The sequence below is a fragment of the Pezoporus flaviventris genome, unplaced genomic scaffold, assembly GCF_033815535.1.
Source record: "Pezoporus flaviventris isolate CSIRO_AGI_PZ_B2104156 unplaced genomic scaffold, CSIRO_AGI_Pfla_v1 ptg000072l, whole genome shotgun sequence".
Lineage (NCBI taxonomy): Eukaryota > Metazoa > Chordata > Aves > Psittaciformes > Psittacidae > Pezoporus > Pezoporus flaviventris.
In genome coordinates, this window is record NW_026892620.1 from 8,066,487 (window position 1) to 8,085,726 (window position 19,240).

The 19,240-nt window shown below is 36.5% G+C and overlaps 2 protein-coding genes across 4 annotated transcripts in view; one reads left to right on the top strand and one right to left on the bottom strand.

Annotated features, from left to right (window-relative positions):
* The first annotated feature begins 1,438 nt into the window (after positions 1 to 1,438).
* On the top strand, positions 1,439 to 5,374 carry METTL21C (methyltransferase 21C, AARS1 lysine). Its single transcript, XM_061472815.1, has 4 exons — positions 1,439 to 1,830; positions 2,922 to 3,064; positions 4,594 to 4,711; positions 4,980 to 5,374. Exons 1-4 carry the CDS (start codon positions 1,677 to 1,679, stop codon positions 5,372 to 5,374), a joined length of 810 nt encoding a protein of 269 aa, XP_061328799.1. The 5' UTR covers positions 1,439 to 1,676.
* A 362-nt stretch (positions 5,375 to 5,736) lies between these two features.
* The window catches only part of TPP2 (tripeptidyl peptidase 2), a 53,173-nt gene continuing 39,669 nt past the window's right edge, over positions 5,737 to 19,240 (bottom strand). For 2 of the 3 annotated variants that reach the window (XM_061472812.1, XM_061472811.1), the window contains 6 exons: positions 17,279 to 17,430; positions 17,088 to 17,184; positions 16,470 to 16,600; positions 14,975 to 15,182; positions 7,287 to 7,406; positions 5,737 to 6,657 (listed from right to left, as the gene is read on the bottom strand). In XM_061472812.1, the coding sequence (XP_061328796.1) occupies positions 6,568 to 6,657; positions 7,287 to 7,406; positions 14,975 to 15,182; positions 16,470 to 16,600; positions 17,088 to 17,184; positions 17,279 to 17,430 (798 nt within the window). In that variant the 3' untranslated portion in view covers positions 5,737 to 6,567. Of the gene's footprint in view, positions 6,658 to 7,286; positions 7,407 to 14,974; positions 15,183 to 16,458; positions 16,601 to 17,087; positions 17,185 to 17,278; positions 17,431 to 19,240 lie in introns of those variants that run through there. The other variant, XM_061472813.1, reaches the window with a different exon arrangement.

A 19,240-nucleotide genomic window follows, 5' to 3' on the forward strand; every position in this document is an offset into this window, starting at 1 on the left:
GATGTATTTTCCTAGAGATTTCCTTAATCATTGAAACACAACCAGATTTTACTCCAGCTCAAGGCATAAAAAAAGAGGCATTGCTGAAAACTGAAAGTATACTTTTGATTACCACTGCTGTTGTAAGGGGGCACGCTTTCATGTGTGAGACACAAACAGACGCATTCACTCAGATGTCATGTAACTGCAGCGTTAACTTAAGTCTCCTACCTACCATCATGATACCTTGAATTATATAAAACTTGTTACTAGCAAGCTAGAGGCCTTCTGAGGAAAAAGGTATTTAAAAAAAAAAAAATACATCTGCCAAAATCCATTTACTTTGGAGCACTCTCTTTTCTGAAACACTACAAAGCCACTGCCATGACTGAACAAATGCAGTGTCAGGAGTTAGAACACAAATCCTGTCCTTGCAAATAAATCCTGTCCTTATTCACCAATAAGCAATGTATCGGGTATCAGTAAAACTGCAATGGTGTCAATATTGTACGTACAAATAAACCACCCACACAAGTCAGCAGTCATTCTTGCTCCTTAAAAAACTACCTGTAGGCACTGCTGAACCTTCTGACCGCTACCAAACCTCTCCCCCTTCTGGCCAGGATATCCAGAACAGCCTCCTGCAACATGATGCAACCCAAATCATACAACGTTTTGGCTGCAGTGCATGTGGCTGGAGAGAGCAAACAAATACATGTTCTCAAGAATGAGCAGAGTAAGGCAAATTATAGGTAAAACCGGCACACTCCAGCCATCATGATATGTGGCAAGAGTGACTTGTACAGCTTCTGGCCAGAGCAAGTTACAAACCATTTGTTTTCCCTATTTATACATATGTACCTGTGTATGTATCTACACATACTCACAGGTGCTATCACTGAAGAAAACTCCAGTTATGCTAGAAGTTTCACTGGCATATTTCTCCTCAGGCAAATTCAGACCGAGCCCTACTCCTGCTTTTACTGCTTGTTAGCAGCATCAAACTGATCCTTTTTAGGTTGGGTGCTGCCCTGCACACCGGAGATGCAGTCATTTGTAACAAAAGAGTTCTCCAAAAAAAAGCTTACAGATTCAAACTTCTCACTGCAATTATTTCCTGGCTACAATCCGCATGTTCTACAGTTCAGTACATTTCAGGGTAATTCAGTTAGCTGTCCTGCAGGAAACAGGCAGAGAAAGCAATTCTACACAAGGAGACAAAATTAAGAGCACTGGCTGCAGCAAAAGAACCAGTTTTATCACAGGAATGTCAAGTCCTGAGTTCTTTGAGAAATGGTAAATCATGTATATAAGGTCATGGATGTTAAAGGACTGCTCATCTTTCTCAGCTATTGCTTTAACTGATAGAAGTACCATGCATGTAGCTCATGTTTCAGACTGATGAGTGGCACCAATTCAGTGACATGCTAAAATTTTGCATAAATGGTAAAATAAACATGATGAATATGATAAAACTTCTGACAGTACAACTACACTACAGAAAATGCTCGCAGCAAATTCCAGTGGAGTGGGGATGTCACCTCTCATCATGGCTTCCTGCCCCTTCCTCCCATCATTGAAAAAGCCCCAAAGCAAAGCCCACCCGAAGCACTGTCTGCTTCTAGTTATACATCGTAAAAAGAGAGTGGCTGCAAGCTCTCACATTGTTTTCTCCCTTCCATTTCAGCTTTTTTGACATGATATCTGCACAGCAGCCACCATTCCCCAACAAAATTCAAAGAGTAATGGACTGCCCAACTGACGAAGAAGAAACTTGCGAAGAACAGTATGGTTCTGAAAACTGCACTTGCAGCTCCAACCATGCATCATCAACAGCAGAATCCGAATCAGGTTTAATCCAATTTAAATATTGCAATTGCTATAACATGCTAGCATTTCATATTTAATTATTCTCTTTTCAGAGGTCACCATGTCAATCTTCCTTTTGATCTCTTATAATTTTTCCCACCATTTGCCCTTACATTTGTATTTATTATCAGACCAAATCACAAAAAGGAGTATCTCCATAATTAAGACGGATGTTTAAAAAGGCCTCCGGATTTTATTTAGACATCTGAGAATTACTTCTCAATTACACAGATATCATTATAATATGCATTAATTGGGCTGTCACTGTTGAAGCTGTGGTATTACACATTTCAACAGGCTAAACTGCTCAAACATCTACTAGGGATTCCAGGCAGGTGTCAAGTAAAACCTGTGCAAGCCAGAGCTAAATGTTTCTTTGAAGTTAATCATCTGTGCTTCCACCAACAGCACAGTCATTCAGAACCATGTCTTTGTTTTCACCGAGATCAGACAGAGCAGTTCAGCAGGGCTCTCCTGAAAAATCTCACCTACAAGCCTACTTGGTGCAATAAGACAGGATAGCATTACTGTAATACTGACTTGCTGAGCAACACTGTATATGTCGATGTATCCTTGGAGTATCTTACAGCCCTTCTTTTATGGAAGAATAAATAACCACAAAAAGGAGCTCCCTCCCCCCCCCCCCCAATGTAAGAGGAAAATCCTAACTCCTTTTTACAAAAGAAATTTCATGTTCTAGATGAAAACTACAAGTACAACCCCCTGCACGGCATACTCTGGCATAGTATGAACACCCCAAAAATACAGGCTAATTTAGCCCTGAAAGTCTTTTAGTGGTTATTAGCAGATTTATGCATTTGAATCAGTATCTTTTCTAAAAGCTTCATTTCTATCTGTAAATTGCCCATACAAACACTCAGAATGGCAGGAAATGACCATTTCTCCTTTCAGTCCCTGGCCAGATAGACCATCAACTTCTGGATAACAACCAGTCTCAAGGCCAATGGCCCAACAGGTTTCCTAGCCCATGTGCCTATGTATTTTTTTATATTTAACAAGCTCCATACCAACACCTGCATGTAACAATACAGATTTCATCTTTTCTCTCACAGATTCACCAGTAACTCTTAAAATACTACAGAGCTGGGCTCCTCGGATTTCGCACTACTTCGATAAAGAGCACTACACGTATGTTGGCCACCAGATCGTCATTCAGGAGTCCATAGAACATTTTGGAGCTGTGGTATGGCCAGGGGTAAGTACATGACACAGAACCCAGAAAGCTGACACAACGGAAGAGGAGTAAACCATGACAGTGGCACGCAAACATTAATGAAGCTTTCTTAGAGGACACTTTGGACAGCAGAGGTTTCCCTATGCAGAACAAAGTTGTGAGAAAATTCAGGAGAAAGCTCTGCCTTATGCTAATTTGCCAGCTCATGTCAAAAATACTGTGGCACCCAAGTATTTGTGAATTGGATGCAGATACTGAAAAAAAATTAAGAAAGGGAACTTGCGAAGAAGTGTTCAGCTTTCTCCTTGTTTTCAATTCACTGCTGGGAAGTAAACAATCAGCAGTACACAAAAAGGAAGCTGAAAAAGAAAACAGATTAAATAAAGGAGGTTAAAAAATTAAATACACTTCTAAAGAGCAGGCTGGAACAGTTCCATTACAGAATGGAAAACTGTACTTGCAAACAGTTCTTCAGTCTTTGCTTCTCCTGCTCTTAACACCAGAATTTTATGTGAACTGAGAACACCGCCTTTGGGGGAAACAAGGGTCAACTGATAAAGACATGAAAATTAGGATTTCAAAATTTTTTCAGATCCACATTTATTGAAAAAGCTCACAGAAAATGGCAATTTCAAAATAATAGAGAAAAGAAAGCATATGGGTGAGTGAAACAGTATCGTATTTTGAAGTGTCAGATCATCAGTTCTCACATTAATCAGGTGTCAGAATGCAGATGGTAAAACTCTCCAAGAAAATTGAGAGGTTGCACGAAGTGGCCTGGTGATTCATTAGCTGTCAGCTTTCCCAGAACAGGTAGCCAGTGTTGCATTATGAAAAGCACAAGAGTTAAAACAGTAACACAACTCTAAAGAAGAGAAGCAAAGGGGTGAAGGTAGTTTCTTTGGCATTCCTTTATGTTGTTCATAAAAAGCCAATAAATATTCTATTGATAAGATTTTAACAAAGGTCTGATAAGCAATACATCAGTGCTGGTTTTTAGTGTTTGGCTTTTTGATTTTTAAAGCTTATACCATTACCAATAGACCAGTGTTGAGTTGGTAAATAACAAATCTTTTATATTTCCTTTGCAAAAGAAAAAAAAAAATTGTTCTCAAAAAAAGTTCTCAAAAAATCTCTGCTGAAGCCTGACTCTACTTTATCACAGTGATAATAAACCATAACATTTATGATAATAAACCAGAACATTACAATTTAGATATTGTTGAACCTCCTGTGCTGTTCTGACTGCACGGTTCTCATCTAAACACTGCCTACCTCAGGCTGTGAGAGGACTCAGAGTGTATAAATCTGTAGCAAATCCATATTCCATAAACCCAAACCTAAAAATAAGTGGTTTATATTTTTTAATATAAAAAACCCAGGATACATCATAATTCTTTCCATATAACATTTTTACTTTACAGCCTTTAGTATTTTTCATTGTATATAAAAAAAACAAACCAAAACAACAAACCCTGTATAAAAACATCTACTGAATTTCTATGCAACTTACCTGTTACCCTCGTATGGATATGTGTTAACTGTTTTAGGCACTGGCTTTATCTCAGTATCTGGAATCAAATCAAGAACAATTCAACCTCAAAGACAAAAAAGTTTTGGAAATTGGTGCTGGAACAGGCTTAGTTTCCATTGTGGCCTGTATCTTAGGTTAGTAAACTCATATTTCCTTTTGCGTTTCTTGTGAAAGATGATCTAGATCTGCCACTGTCTCTTTAAGGCAATAAAGCAACAGTTTTAGTAAACTTTGTCATTGCTTTTTTAAAAATGAAAAGTACTGTAAAATACTGTTTTGTTAAGAAAGAAACTACCCTAATTATTGGTGAGGGGGAAGCTGGGGAACTTATGCAGATAGTTTTACATATGTTTATGTTCAACTGCATACCTGTGAACTGAAATAAATTCATGTTGTCTTCAGGAGCTTATGTTACGGCTACTGATTTGCCTGAAGTTCTTGAAAATCTCTCATATAATATTTCAAAAAATACACAAAACATGAATATGCACAAACCTGAAGTGAGAAAACTGGTATGGGGAGAAGGCCTCAATGAAGACTTTCCTCTATCCATTTGCCATTATGATTTCATACTGGCAAGTGATGTTGTATATCATCATGCAGCTTTGGAAGATCTGCTAGCAACAATGGTGTATTTTTGTAAGCCAGGAACAGTATTACTATGGGCAAATAAATTCAGATTCACTGCAGACTATGAATTTTTGGAAAAACTCAGCAATATATTTAACACAATGATTCTAGCAGAATTTCCAGAATCAGATGTCAAGCTGCTTAAAGTTACAGTAAGAGAGAATTAAAGAGAAAACTATTCCTAAGTTTGATTTAGTGTCAGCACGTCACAGTTTGGAATGCTTTGCAGCATTAGGGTGCATCTTCTGTGCATTTATGTTTGTAAAGCTGCAATTGTATCCAAGTGTTGCATTTTAAGTTATGAAAAAAATGGCAAGAAAAATGATAAAGCAGCTTGTCTCTGGTTGATACATGTGACTTGTTCAAACAGACCAATTTCACTCCACTGAAGGAACAGTATTAGTAGCAACCATTAGTAAAGTCTTTAACAGAGAGCACTGATCTTCTGGGATGCATTGAACTTCAGTTGTTTGTATGGTGTTTTCTTCCAGCAAGTTTCATTTATATACTCTTTCAGAAACCAATGCAATTTATAGCTTTATAATTTGTTTTTATTAATTATAAAATAATCTTTTAAAGTATCAGAGCGCACATGGTGTTTCTTGATCTTCAGCTTTGCACATTTATTCTGCTGTGGTTTACATTTTAAACATTATTAAACATATACGTATAGCTTTACAATACCTGCTTGAGATTTAACTGTCTGGCATGTTTATATACGTATCAGCCTGTCCTGATACCCTGCTTCATGTGGATTTTTGAGTTTGCCTGAAATCACCCCAAAATGAAGATTTACAAGAGCACCTATGCATCAGCAATTCCGATTTACACACTGTAACATTTTGAGAGGTTGAATTTTTCTTTAAAAAAAATAAAAATTATATGTAAACTCTTGCAAACAATCCAGGTAATGATGTCCCATTACTTTAGTCTAATAAATAAGATATTAGCTACTCCTGAAGTAGCTTTAAGGCCTTCATACAATCGAAATTAAGATCAAACATGTTAAAATTCAGTTTACTGTAAAAAATATGGAGCTTTTGCAGGTTTGAAGTTAAAAGTAACAGTTAAGAACCAAAAATGCATGCAGTAAGCCTTTCCAGCCTAATTCCAAATCCTTAAGTGTTGGCAGTTCTGGCATGTCCATTGCCAGCAATGGGATGCACAATAAGGAAACTTCCTGATGACAGGAGTTAGGTTAACCGGTATTAAGCTGTACCCAGGTGCCTCTACTGATAAATACACACAATTTAATAATCAGCATTCAGTAATGAAAACATGCATTCCAATAAAAAGTCAAACTTATCTTTTAATATCCTGACCCATATAAAATCACTTTAAGTTTACAATTGTTGGTTTTCTAGAATACACAATAATCAGGTGGATACATGACAGGAAGCCAATTCTCAGTGAAATTTGCACAATGAGTCCATCCAAGCAACTTCATTAGCTGAAGAAAAAAAAAAAAAAGCAAACATTAAAAACAATGAGAAACTCTAGGGTCTCACTCTTTCTAAAAATCAAGCACTGCATTGAAATCAACATCTTACTAAATACATCTATTATTAGAAAGCTAACAGGCTGGAGAACCGGTGATCTCCTACTTGCTCCTGAAAGGCAAAAACCATTTTATATGATCTACAGTCTTTCAACTCAACACACAAAAATTTTGTCCCAAGAGTTACACTAATTCCCATTATTTCTCTACCTATGTTCTACTAGCAATAATTGTGATTAATAGTAGTAAAAATAACAGTGGTTAAACAGCAACATAATGGGATTTTAAACATGCAGAAAATCTTTGGCTAAGTTGTCTCTGCTGTCCTTTACGCCCCAAAGCAGGTTTGAGAATGTAAATTGCTAAAAATGACAGTTACTCACAAAGTAGCTATTCCAGAAAAAGAAAGAAGAAATCGCTATTAAAAATGGAGGCCAAGCCACTAAAGCCTGGATAAAGTTAAAATTTAAAGCTGTATTTAGTGAGTTCTACAGTGTACCAAAAATTCAGAAAGACCTGTATCTTACTTTAAAAAGCTTACGTAGCATAAGTACAATGCATTCCTTTACCAAATACCTTACCTGGATGCAGTTTTTCAAGTTGTCCTTTGTTGGCTTCTCTTCCGCAAGCTTTGTGGCAAACTTGAGACCTCTCCCATACATTTTATTTACCAATGCATGCTTATAGGCAAAAGTCAAAACCTACAATGTGAAAACAAAAATAAATCAGATACTTCAATATTTTAATCTTACCAGGCTTAAAAAGTAATAGCAGATTCTGTTCAGGTAGCAGAAGTGATTTAAACAAAGTACAACACTTACACAAGATAGTTTGCATTTCTTTTTTTTCCAGTAAAACGGACAATTCACAGGAGTAATAAACATGAACTTTCTAGAGACTATTTCTGACTTCATGAACATATTTGACTTCAGAACATCTTATGTAACACAGATGTCCCTATTCTAATTCTTTATTCATTACATTTCTACCTTCTTTGGATTTTCATTCTCTAGATGCAATTGTATGGTATTAAAGAAAAAAAAATAAATATCAAGAACCAGGCAGGTATATCTTTGACCCACAGAAACAGACCCAGCTGAGAAGTTGGATTCCTAGTAAGTCACAAACTTACTGTAGAAACAAGTATGAACATACATAGTGAATGATACACACACACACACACACAGAGAAATGCACATAATTATAAACAAGCAATGAAAACAAGTAAGCATGGAGACAAGCCTCAAGTCTGGGGTCAGCTCCTCGCTACTGGTAATTTATTAAGAAGATATTATAAAAAGCTTTCTTTTGATAACATTAATTCTAGAGACAGCTTACAATATTCATCAATACTATAATTAACACGTGCAAATAAATGTATCTATTTAAGACCTAATGTAAAATAAATCAGGTTCTTAACACCCAAGCATTGACAGTGTTCAGGGTGTTGCAAGGTAGTTCATACCACTTCACCAGTCACAGCACTAAGAATTAGTGCAATCAAGACATGGTTTCATATATTCCCTTTGGAACACTATCAATGTTCCACTGTCCGAAACCAGGACAAACACTCATAGTAAATAAAGGGTTTCTTTTTTTTTTTACTGAAGAGCGACATACCAGTAAAGTTGGTTAACATGGTGGTCTTTCTGTTGCTGGCAAAGTTTATGAAATCTCGTATTAGTTCGTTATTCATTTCCCCTCACTCTTTATATCATTTCAAACAAAAGTTACATTTTCCCAATGCCCACTTAAAATATCCCTTTAAGAAAAGCTAACAAACACGCTTCAAGGATGTTCAGAAATAAGTATTTTGCATTAAAGCAAAGAAAAAAAAAATAACTATCATAAGAACCTAAACCATAAAGGAATCTGAGATCTGAATCCCGCAAGGACTGAAGAACCTGCCTAATTTTATCTGCCTGAACACTGCCACTGAATGTCAATCACACGCACAAGGCTTTGCAGGATCAAATGGAGCTAACAAAAAAACAAAACAAAACCAGAAATAATTTACTAATTATCAAGCAAATAAAGATGTAATTCTGAAGCTCTAAAGTATATGCCAAGCACTTTGAGTTGCTATTTCTTATGTCTTCAAGTACTTTTTTTCTTGTGTTGAGGTGTTCATACTTAAGGTGTCATAGCTTAAAACACACACATATGCAACAATGAGTATACAGCACCATTCACATAGAGATTTTCCAAATGCTGCTATTGGAAAAATACTTTGCATGCTGCATTCTCCATCCAATTATTTTGGATATTTTCTTAAAGCAAAACACATTAGCAAACACTTTTGAATAACTGCTCAGTGGATCCATAAGCAGCTTTAGTTTGTTAAACTAAGCTTATAAAGAAAACATTAATTCCCTTCTATAAAAGATGATAGAACCACAAAACAAAAACATAACAAATAAAAAGTAAAATGAAAAATGCATCTGAGCTCTCAGCAAATATAACATATTGGAGGCTATCCAGAAATAATGTCACTGCTCTATTAAGAAATCTCTTACCTGACCCTGTAAGTTTTGAATGGTTATTGAACATCAGTGATAAAGGCAGGAGGAAAGCCACTTGACAGCATTTCTTTCGTAACAGGGCTTCCTAGAGTTTTTGTGGCAAGAAAACAAAGCATTTTACGAAACACCCTTGCTCTGGCCGAATAAAAGTTTGGGTATTTCTAAATGAGAGAAAAGTTCTCTGCTGGACCAAAAGTTTGAAAACAATGCTCCAAAAGCACTTGATAAAAGACAGTAATTTCTGTTTTAGTGCTTGGAAAAAAAAAAACCCAACCCAATCCACTGCATACAAGTTAAGTAAAAATACTAAAGGTTCATTAGCACTTCAGAAGTTAAGAATAATGCATGAGATTCTTAATATCAGAATAGGTTTACAAACAAAATATGTGAGGTAAGAAATAATGCTTTATATCTTATACACATATTGGTCAAATTAAGCCTTAAATTAAAATATTGCAAGCTTTAAAAGATCACAGAAGTGAAGACTGTAATTCCTTGATACATGTAAACAAAATGTAAACTGGAGTGCTATTAAGATGTAACCAAGAAAACAGCTGCTATTTGAATGTATAATAACAGCAAGTAAAACAGTCTGCAGTATCTAAAAGCAGTTGCTAGATGAAAGAACAGGAATGAATTCTAAGTATTTGGTGTTATTTCATAATTTCAATAAATATAATTAAGACTAGCTTTTACAGGACAAGTGACATGGCCCAGAAATTGGCCAAAGAGCGATAAACAAAGGGTTGTAAGAAAAGGCAATGCATACTTAGAGGATACTGGCAAGGCGGTGGGAATCACTGATGGATATTTTATTGCCCAAGGCAATGGTCTGCAGTGCTAAGTGTGTGAAGAGCCAGACCCATGGAAGAGGTTGGATGTCCATGTCCTACATAGCTGCTTAACTTGCCATTGGCTACAGAAAGATGCTTAGTTAGGTCAGTAAAATGCTGAAACCATCTGTCCTCAGACATTTGCCATTTGCAGGGCCAAAGTATTCAGAAGCCTGAAACCACTTTTTGAATCCAGCAACACTAAACTATCTAATTAAACTTTTCTAGTATCCCAATACTGTTACCTATTGAGAAGAAAAAAAGACTTGAAATAATAAAGTAACTGATTATACAATAGTTGATCAAAATATATCTACATTTATAAATAATTAAAATACTAGTAACAGGAAATTATTTTTTTCAGGTTTAATACATTTATGATAATAAACTAAGGTTTCTCAGCTACAGTTGTTGGCTTCTCTCTGCTCTATCAACTAGACTACTATAAATAAAAGCAATATTCATATAAAAAGTTGACTCATCATATTTTCAAGAGAGGGAGAGGAGTTAAGGAAATCAAGTATTCAACAAAATTCTGGCAGTGACTGAATACAATCAGCTGGAAAAGACAGCTGCATCTGACAGTGCAAACAGCAACATGGAAAACAATCCAGCCAAAGATGTTTAATAGACAAGATAGAAAGGTTCAGGCCTTTCATTTGTTTTTTAAACGTAGTTTTAGATGTGACTTTTTGCTTTTCAGTTAATTTAAAGGTTGAAGGGCATTAAATTCTACAGATGAGACATTCCCAGTAACAAACAGGCAATATCCTACTACTCTCCTGCAGCAGTTCCGTTTAAGCCTGGGGATTTGGGCCTACAAATTTTAAAGCTATGTTCCGGGTATAAGAAAAATTGCACATCTTATGTTCCATTACTAAAACCCCTAAAGCACTATCACAAATGTGTTAGCATAATCAGACAAATACTTGCTGCATAAAGCTGTCTCAAGTGGAGTTTATCTGAACCACTTTAGTGTATGCAGGAGACAAATGTTTTCTTTCATGTTTCACTCAAAATAAATCTTCAGAGACAAGTGATCTAATTAGAATAGCTGAAAATGGGAACAAATGCAATCACTATCAAAGGTCAGCACCAGCTTTCCTACATACCTGCTGCAGTATGGGGACAAGCATGATATTTCAATGGAAAACTGGCAATTCAAAAGAACTAACAAATGCCCTGTGGCAACACAGGTACTACGTCTGCAGAAGAGAGGTGAAACAAGTGATAGTACTTGTTTTACTAGATGGTGGGCAGAAATGCACAGAGAAGTGATGGAGTTCCTGATTCATCTTTGAAAACAACATAGAAGAAAACATGGTCTCTGTCTTCAAAAATTTACTTCACCTTTTAATTACTGACATCTGGATGATCTGAGACTTACAGAAAACTTAGAGGTAAAAAACCTTGATGTTTCTGTCTAAAGCCATATATACTTGAATGATCAGTGCAGTATTCAAGTGCCTTATTTCCATCTTTTCTCAACCAGTTGCTCCATCTTTCAAGTGCCAATGCCACAAAACCATGTTCATATACAGGAAGACCTCCACATTTTTGCTTCCAACATCATGCTTTAGAATAAGTTGTCTGCCTCTTCAGGACTCATTTGAAGGACATTCACACAAGGTCTATCCCAGATCCTGCATCACTACTCCACTCTACCCTTCCTCCTTCCAAATCTCTTCTATTCCCCCAAAAGGCAAGTGAGTCATGCAAGGTTAGGTGATAAAGCCATGTCACAACACTTCATTTTATCAGTCCAGCCTAAGTCAGTCCAGAGTGGCATCACAGAAAGGCTGTTAAAGCCATAATTTATTTCCTACCAAGGTGAATTTTGCCAAGCACAACCAAGTCAGCTGGACTGAGAAACTTTTACCCTTACCCTAGCAAAAATACTCATTTCTTAGACAGAATCTGTTTTGAAGCCTTAAACATTACACTGTTCATTAAACTTCCCATCTCAAAGGAAGCAAACTACATGAACAGTCTGGTTTCCCTTAAATGGGGGAATTCCAAATTTTCCTCTAACAGTCTGAAATAAAGTTACTTGCACTAAGCTATTCAATTTGTTTTTAAAATAGCAAAATACTCCAGAAATACAACAGCATGTTGCATGTAACACCAAGGTGAAGGTTTATACGACTGTTTCTTCCAAAAAGACAGAAGAAGCTGCAAAGGAAGATGACAAATGGCCACTGCGGATATTTAAAACATCCCACTAGACCATCATGTAGGGCAGAAAACATTTCTATCGTTATTACAGCCAGCTCCTAAGAAAACTACTAGATGGACATGACATCTATTAGTAAAGGAAATGAAAAAATATGAATAGCAGCAAGCGTGAAACCTCTAGGAAGCAATAAAGGAAAAATGAAAGTTTTATTCCCCACAAATCTGCTATCAGCAAAAAATCATTACAGTGCTCTATCACCTCCTTTCAAAGCAAAATTCTCAAAGCCATTACTGCCCAAGCCACATGATTCTCACTCCTCATCCCTTTCAAAAAGTTTCCAGAAGAAGAAAACCTCGAAGTATAAAAATGAACAACTAAAGTCTCAGCTCCATTAATCACATGAAAGCTTTAAGTAGCAGCATGTATTTCTTTCCTTTCAAACTTTTTTGTTTTTTAGTTAGGTACTGCTGGGATTAGAATTACTGAACAATACCATGGGAGAGGTGAGGTGCTAAAACTGATAGCAGAGCCTTGTTTCTGTGTGGTCACATATGGCCTGTACTGCTAACAACAGCAGAAAGCTTATTAGCATTCCCTTTTGATCTGACAGCCTCACGTAATTAAATAGGCATGGAGAACAGATCTGTGGCTGATGGAGGTCTGGTATTGGCAATCTGGAAGCAGATGAAGCTCAAGTTAAAATAAGCAAGACATTTGTGCTGGTATTTGTGCTTGTATGGGGCTATGTTTTGGATTTGCAATGAAAACAGTGTTGATCACACAAAGGGATATTTTAGCTGTTGCTGAGCAGTGCTTGCACAGAGTGAAGGCCTTTTCTGCTCCTCACTCCGCTAGTGAACAGGCTAGGGCTGCACAAATTGTTGGGAAGGGATGCACCCAGCACCAAAGGGATATTCCATGAGACATCATGTTCAGCAATAAAAGAAATGTGGAAGGAGGAAGAGGGGATGTTCGGAGTTAAGGTAGAGCTACTTCCAAGGAACTGTTACATGTGGTGGACCCTGCTGTCCTGGAGATAGCTGAACTTCTGCCTGCCAATGGGAAGTAGTGAATGAACTCCCTGCTTTTGCTTTGCTTGTGCATGCAGGTTTTACTTTACCTATTACATTGAGACAACTCATGGGTCGAGATAAAGACAGTTTTATGTTTCCAGTTCTCCTTCCTGCTGCAGGGGAGAGAGAAAGTGACTGTGTAGGGCTCATGACAGTCAACCATTTTATATTTCAATTTGACTAGTAAAACCAAGAGGAAAAAGCAGGCAAACATACTGCGTAAACAGGATGGAAGTTATACCCATGTGAAATACTATAAAGTCCTAAAAAGTTTTGTAGTCTTTTCAGTACCAATTCAATTACACGGAGACATCAATTTTCAGAGAAAAAAAACGAATACGCACTTAGACAAATCCATGGTTAAGGCAACCAAAGAGACAGGTTCAATCCCTGACCTGTGCAATTCAAATCAGTTACTCATTCCAGCCCCAGAGCCCACAGCTCAGGAGTGCCAGGAACCAGTATCAGTCTTAGAAGAAAAACAACCTGTAACAAAGTGATAAACTTCCAACAAGATGTCTATGTTGGCTGGTTTTCCACTGAAATGATACTTGTGAGCTTAAAAAAAAAAAAAAAAAAAAAAAAAAAATCAAACCAGAGGGTCACTATACTGGAACACAGTACTGCAGTACTGTATTTACAAACAGACAGCAAGAAAATCATGTGCCTGATGACACGATTAAAGCGCAAAATCTGCTACCACATGATATTATAATTGGGTAAAGATTAGAAGAGATATGCTGAGAAGTGAGGGTAACTACCATCAACTTTTTTGTTCAAGCCTCCAGCTAAAGCACAAGTTCTTACTGGGAAGATTATTTACTGCCAAGGAAATGAAACAGGTTTTCTTAATTTCAAATTTCTTTGTTTGTAACTATATGAAGTGCTTTGGCAATTTAACTGATTTATAAACAAACATACTGGTCACTTCACCTTCAACTAAAACAGACCCATATGTTAGAGTTAAGTACAGAAACTAATTAATTCTCAATAATTCAACAGTTAAATGTAAAAAGTAATAAACTCTGTAAATTAAAAGCTACATAAGTAATCACATACAATGGATTGTTTTATTCTTCTGGAATAGCTGTCCTGAATGAAGCAGACAAAAATTTAAAATCTCAGGATTAGGAACCCTGAAATGACAGGGAAATCTGTACTAATAAATACGTAAGTGTATTTTTTTTCCCAAGGGTTTCTCCTTTACCTCTACAAACATTACTGACAGCAAAACATAAAACTTCTCTTGTCCATAGTGTAGAAGAGGCTACAGAATGCAGGACTGAACAGAGCAGGGCTGCTGCACACTTCTGTGTGTGTACAGCTAGAACAGCGCAGGGGTTAATCAAAAATATTCCCTGAAAGGTACAGAAAGAAGCAATTCAACAAAGCAAGTAGCATTTTCATGGAAGTCGGGTACTTTTCTACACCCTTCCCTTAACCTCTATGTTCACATGCATGGGGATGGGCTTACCATGGATTAGACAGGCTTGGCAAAACCTCTGTGGAAAAAGGTCATTAAGGAAACACAATATACGGGACAGCATGAAAAAGTACAAGGGAGGAATGTATGAGGCTGTGCACACAAAGGCGGTGCATAATTCCAGAAGAAGCCATTGAAAAACCCAACATGCAAAATCCAAAAATCCTGCTTTGCTCTCTTACCTTGCTGTCAAAAAGATCAGTCCATTTTGTTGTTTCCCAGAATGTCTCTGTCAAAGCTTCAGAGCAGCTCTCATGATCCTCATCTTTGCCTTCTGCATCACTGGAAGCAGCCCCTTCTTGGGCCTGCAGATGAAGAAGCTGGTCAGCCAGCGCACTTCCTTTTCGACAAAGTGCATCCACTAAAGTAGTCTTCTGTTTTTCCATTTCACTAGAAGAAAACAGTACGTAAAATATTAGGTCTTTTTGCAGATACCTCATTAAGAACAGAATCAGTGCTGTAGTGAGCTTAAGCTAAAATGTCTGCAGCAGTTAGTACACATAAAATGAAAATCAGCACAAAAAAAATATTAAAGCACAGCTACTTAAATAAACTAACTGTAAAAAAATTAGAGACACTATGCATTAAACAAGCTCAATCATTCTTCTAAGTCTGAAATGCCTTTGATGAGGCAAGGGCAACTCAGGATTCTAAAACTGAGTAAGCCAGCATTTAGAAATACAACTTTAGAGTTCCTGGCATTATAAACAGAGAGTCAAATCCACCACTAACATAAACAGATACAAGTCTGTCAACTTCAAAGGAATTGCACCCATCTAAAGTACCACTGAATTCAGTGTTCAATTTCAGATGTTAGATTCAACCACATGACCTAATGGGTCAACTTACCAAGAAATGGTATTAGAATGAAGTTTACTGTATCTGAGCTTTCCTTTTATATCAGCAATTCTAGAATTACACACAAATACTCAGCATAGATAGAACCTTGTTTTAGAACTGAAACCTGGTATTTTATCTAAAATAACAAGTAAGCGTCTCCCATTTTAAGGGCCTAATTTTCAGATCTGTTGCTCTATTTGTGACTAAACCAGCATCACATCACGTGCTTGAAATCCATTGGTTATTCTCCAGACTAAGGTGACTGTCAAAATACTGTCTTCCTAAGTATATATACTGGTAATTCACAGGAACAATCTAAGCCTGAACAACGGGCCTCAAAAATACTCTGAAGTATAGTTGCCATGCTTTTCACAAATGAAAGCGGTCACTTCTTAGACTGCTGTCAATTTTTTTTTCAAATACAGATCCAAAAGGTTGCAAGGTATTATGAAAAGGCAGGTAGCATTCAAAACACATACCTCTAGATTGATGTTCTAGTGGTCCCTGGGATCTGAGATTAATCTTGATACAAAGTAGCTTAAACTTGTATCAGGCTTGATCTTTATACAAAACTGCATTTTCCTCACACATTTAAATCCTGAAAGCATGCTTGTTTATTTACTATTTCTAAGTAAAAATGTGCAGGTTTCAGTGTTCCTGCATTCTAGAGATATAAAAGAACAAAATAATTTTGCAGTCAAATTTGAAATTACCTGAACCCCTAAAAATAGCACAAGTTATTCAACAAGGTTATAGTCATTCCATTTCTTATAAGCAGAGACGAAGTACATAAATTACAGAAATAGGATGCAAGAAAATTATTTACTGGGTAGGTACTTTTTTATAGTAGTTGCGTCAGGCCTGGGATCGGTCTTCATGGCAAAATATATTGCTAATGCTGTCTGATCAATATGAGAAATTACAGTATTTGCAGCTTCAACAATTTCATCAAGTCTTTTCATTCGTTCCTAGAAGAAGAATAAGAAAGGTATTTAGCACTATGAAATCATGGTCCTAATTTTTGAAGACAGTGACAGATGGTGGATTTAGCTGTGTCATTTCAAGGGGTTACTGTCCTCAGGTGACTGTGCAATTCTGCTAGAAGAAATTACCAAACCAGTATAGGAGTAGAATGGGATGTGTGGTTGTCTCTGTAACCACCATTTAGAATAATATTGTTACAGCTGAAACCAGTAAGAAAACTTACAATGTGTCTAATTTAACAAGGAGTAAATGATAAGCAAACATATTAGGTAGGCATACTCTATTTCATTTTGCTCTGGGATTAAGTAAATCCCACAGTTAGGGAGGCAGCTGTCAATCGAATTAGGAACTTCTGCTTTATAGTATTGACTTTGGTGGTCACTTCAAGACCAAATACGTAGGAAGGAAGATTCATTTGTTTAGGCTACACAGAAGTATTGAGACAAGCAAGTTTAAAATGTATTAAATGACCTTTTCAGAATCCAGCTGATGAAGTCTTGCAACGTACAATGGAAGATGATTAGGAAATGCTTCTTTCAACTCATTATACATGTCAGTGGTATCCAGTCTAGAAGAGAGGAGGACATAGCATGAAAGCACAGATTCTGGCTATTTTTTTGTACAGCTGCTTCAAGCTTGCGTAGTCATGACAGCAGACATACTTGGTCATCCACTGTATTTTTAGATCTCTTAAAGCTTCAGCAAATTCTTCTTTTACATCTTTTTCTTTTTCCTGTTCTCTTTCTTTGTCTTTGCTGCCATTTTTACTTTTTGATGGTGATGGTATCAGATGATAGTGAACAGTAAGGACATCCTGTGGGTAGGAAGGGACACATACTGAGAGGGATAAAGTACATTTTTTTTTTCCTGATGCTATATAAAAGTTAAATCATAGCAAGCAACTACTCTGAGCAATGCATACACTGAGTAAGGATTCTGAAAAGATACTAGTCATTAAAAATTCAGGAACTGCTTTAAGTTTTTATTTTAAGCAATGCATGGATATAAATATTAAAATAGCACACTGAGTGTAGAGACAAGAAAGCCAAAAATTAAGCACATTGTTGTGTTTATATGATTTTACATGATACTAGTTAGAGAATCAGAAGGGTGTGGGGGTTGTTTGTTTATAAAAAAGCAAGTAACTTGGTTAAAAGGCAAAAAGAAAAAAAATCAGAGATTCTATCCTACAAATCTGGCAACAATCAAATTAATAAAGATAAACTAATTCTAAAAAATAATACCCCAATAGGATAAAAAAAAGCACGAGTCATGCCATTCTCAGGTATTTACTGAGACAGTATTTTTTCCATGTGCCTCCTGAACTAGCTGAAGCATCCACAGTTAACTGTTTTCCAGTTTGCTGCTACGGACTTTACAGTTTTACCTGTGTCTGTGCTCAAATTAAGTAGACGTAACAGCAAGACATTTTTAAAACCCTATATGCTAGCATAGGAGTAGTCTGACTTCATGCTACACTAGTCAAGGATTACCATGAGAAAGTCAGCTACTGGTATTTAAAAGGAAAATCCTAACTATCTTAGACCATGCTCTTCAGTCCATTTCCCAAAATGGTTTACATATAAATTGGCAAATAAACCAGCATTAGATTTCAGTCATTGCGTCTAAGACATTGCAATTGCTGGGAGAAGCTATTTTATTGGGTTTGGTTTTAATGTTGAAATTTTTAAAAGAGCAAGAGAGGACACATGTCCCATTATTTTACAAACAGGGTATTTCACAGAGCAGATCAATTTAAAACCTCTACATACTGTTACTCCGCTGCAACACTGTGCACAATACTGTGCTGCATGCCCAATTGCCACAGCAATTTAATTATTTATGCCAATTATTCAAAAACATATTTGTGGGAAAGTTTCCCATACACCAGGTCGGTGTTGCATAATGAAATAAAACCTTTTGCACAAGATGGAGTTCTTTCAGATTACTTAAATAGCGAGTAAAAAGTGACTGTTAGAAATTGCTATGTAAACCTTGAAATAATGGACTTCAATACTACACTTCTGAAACTATTCAAGAACATTGACACAGAACAATTTTATTTGAACTTAAGAGTTTAGCAGACCAACAGCTCACTCCAGGTTACTGAATACTGGTAACCGAAAAGTGACATCAATATTCCCTTAAACAATTTTTCCAGCTACTTAACATGCAATTGCTGATGAACCACAAAATTCATGCTTACATTTTTTTTTTTTAAACCCAGTTTAGATCACTAATCTTCATCAAAACATAACTTTCACAAGAACTGTCCTGTACATAATGGTTCTAAAGCACAAAGTGGATGACCAGGCAGTGAACCTAAGACTACAGCAAGACCTAGGCCAGAGCATGAAAAAAGGGTTCTGGAAGCAAGCACATGTAGCGGAGGATACAAAGTCACGTATGGAGCTGTCTAAGGTAATTAGTATGCTAGAAAGCAACAATGCAGCTCATTAAAGCAAGCCAAGCATTTTAAGATGCCTAAAAAAGTTAGTTCAGCGCAAAAATTTGAATCAGTAGTATGCAGTGCTTTTTTAAAACATGTCCCCTCTACTGAGATTAATACTTTCCAAAGAAAGAAACCTGCTTTCCTAGAAATATTCTTCTAATATTTCAGGATT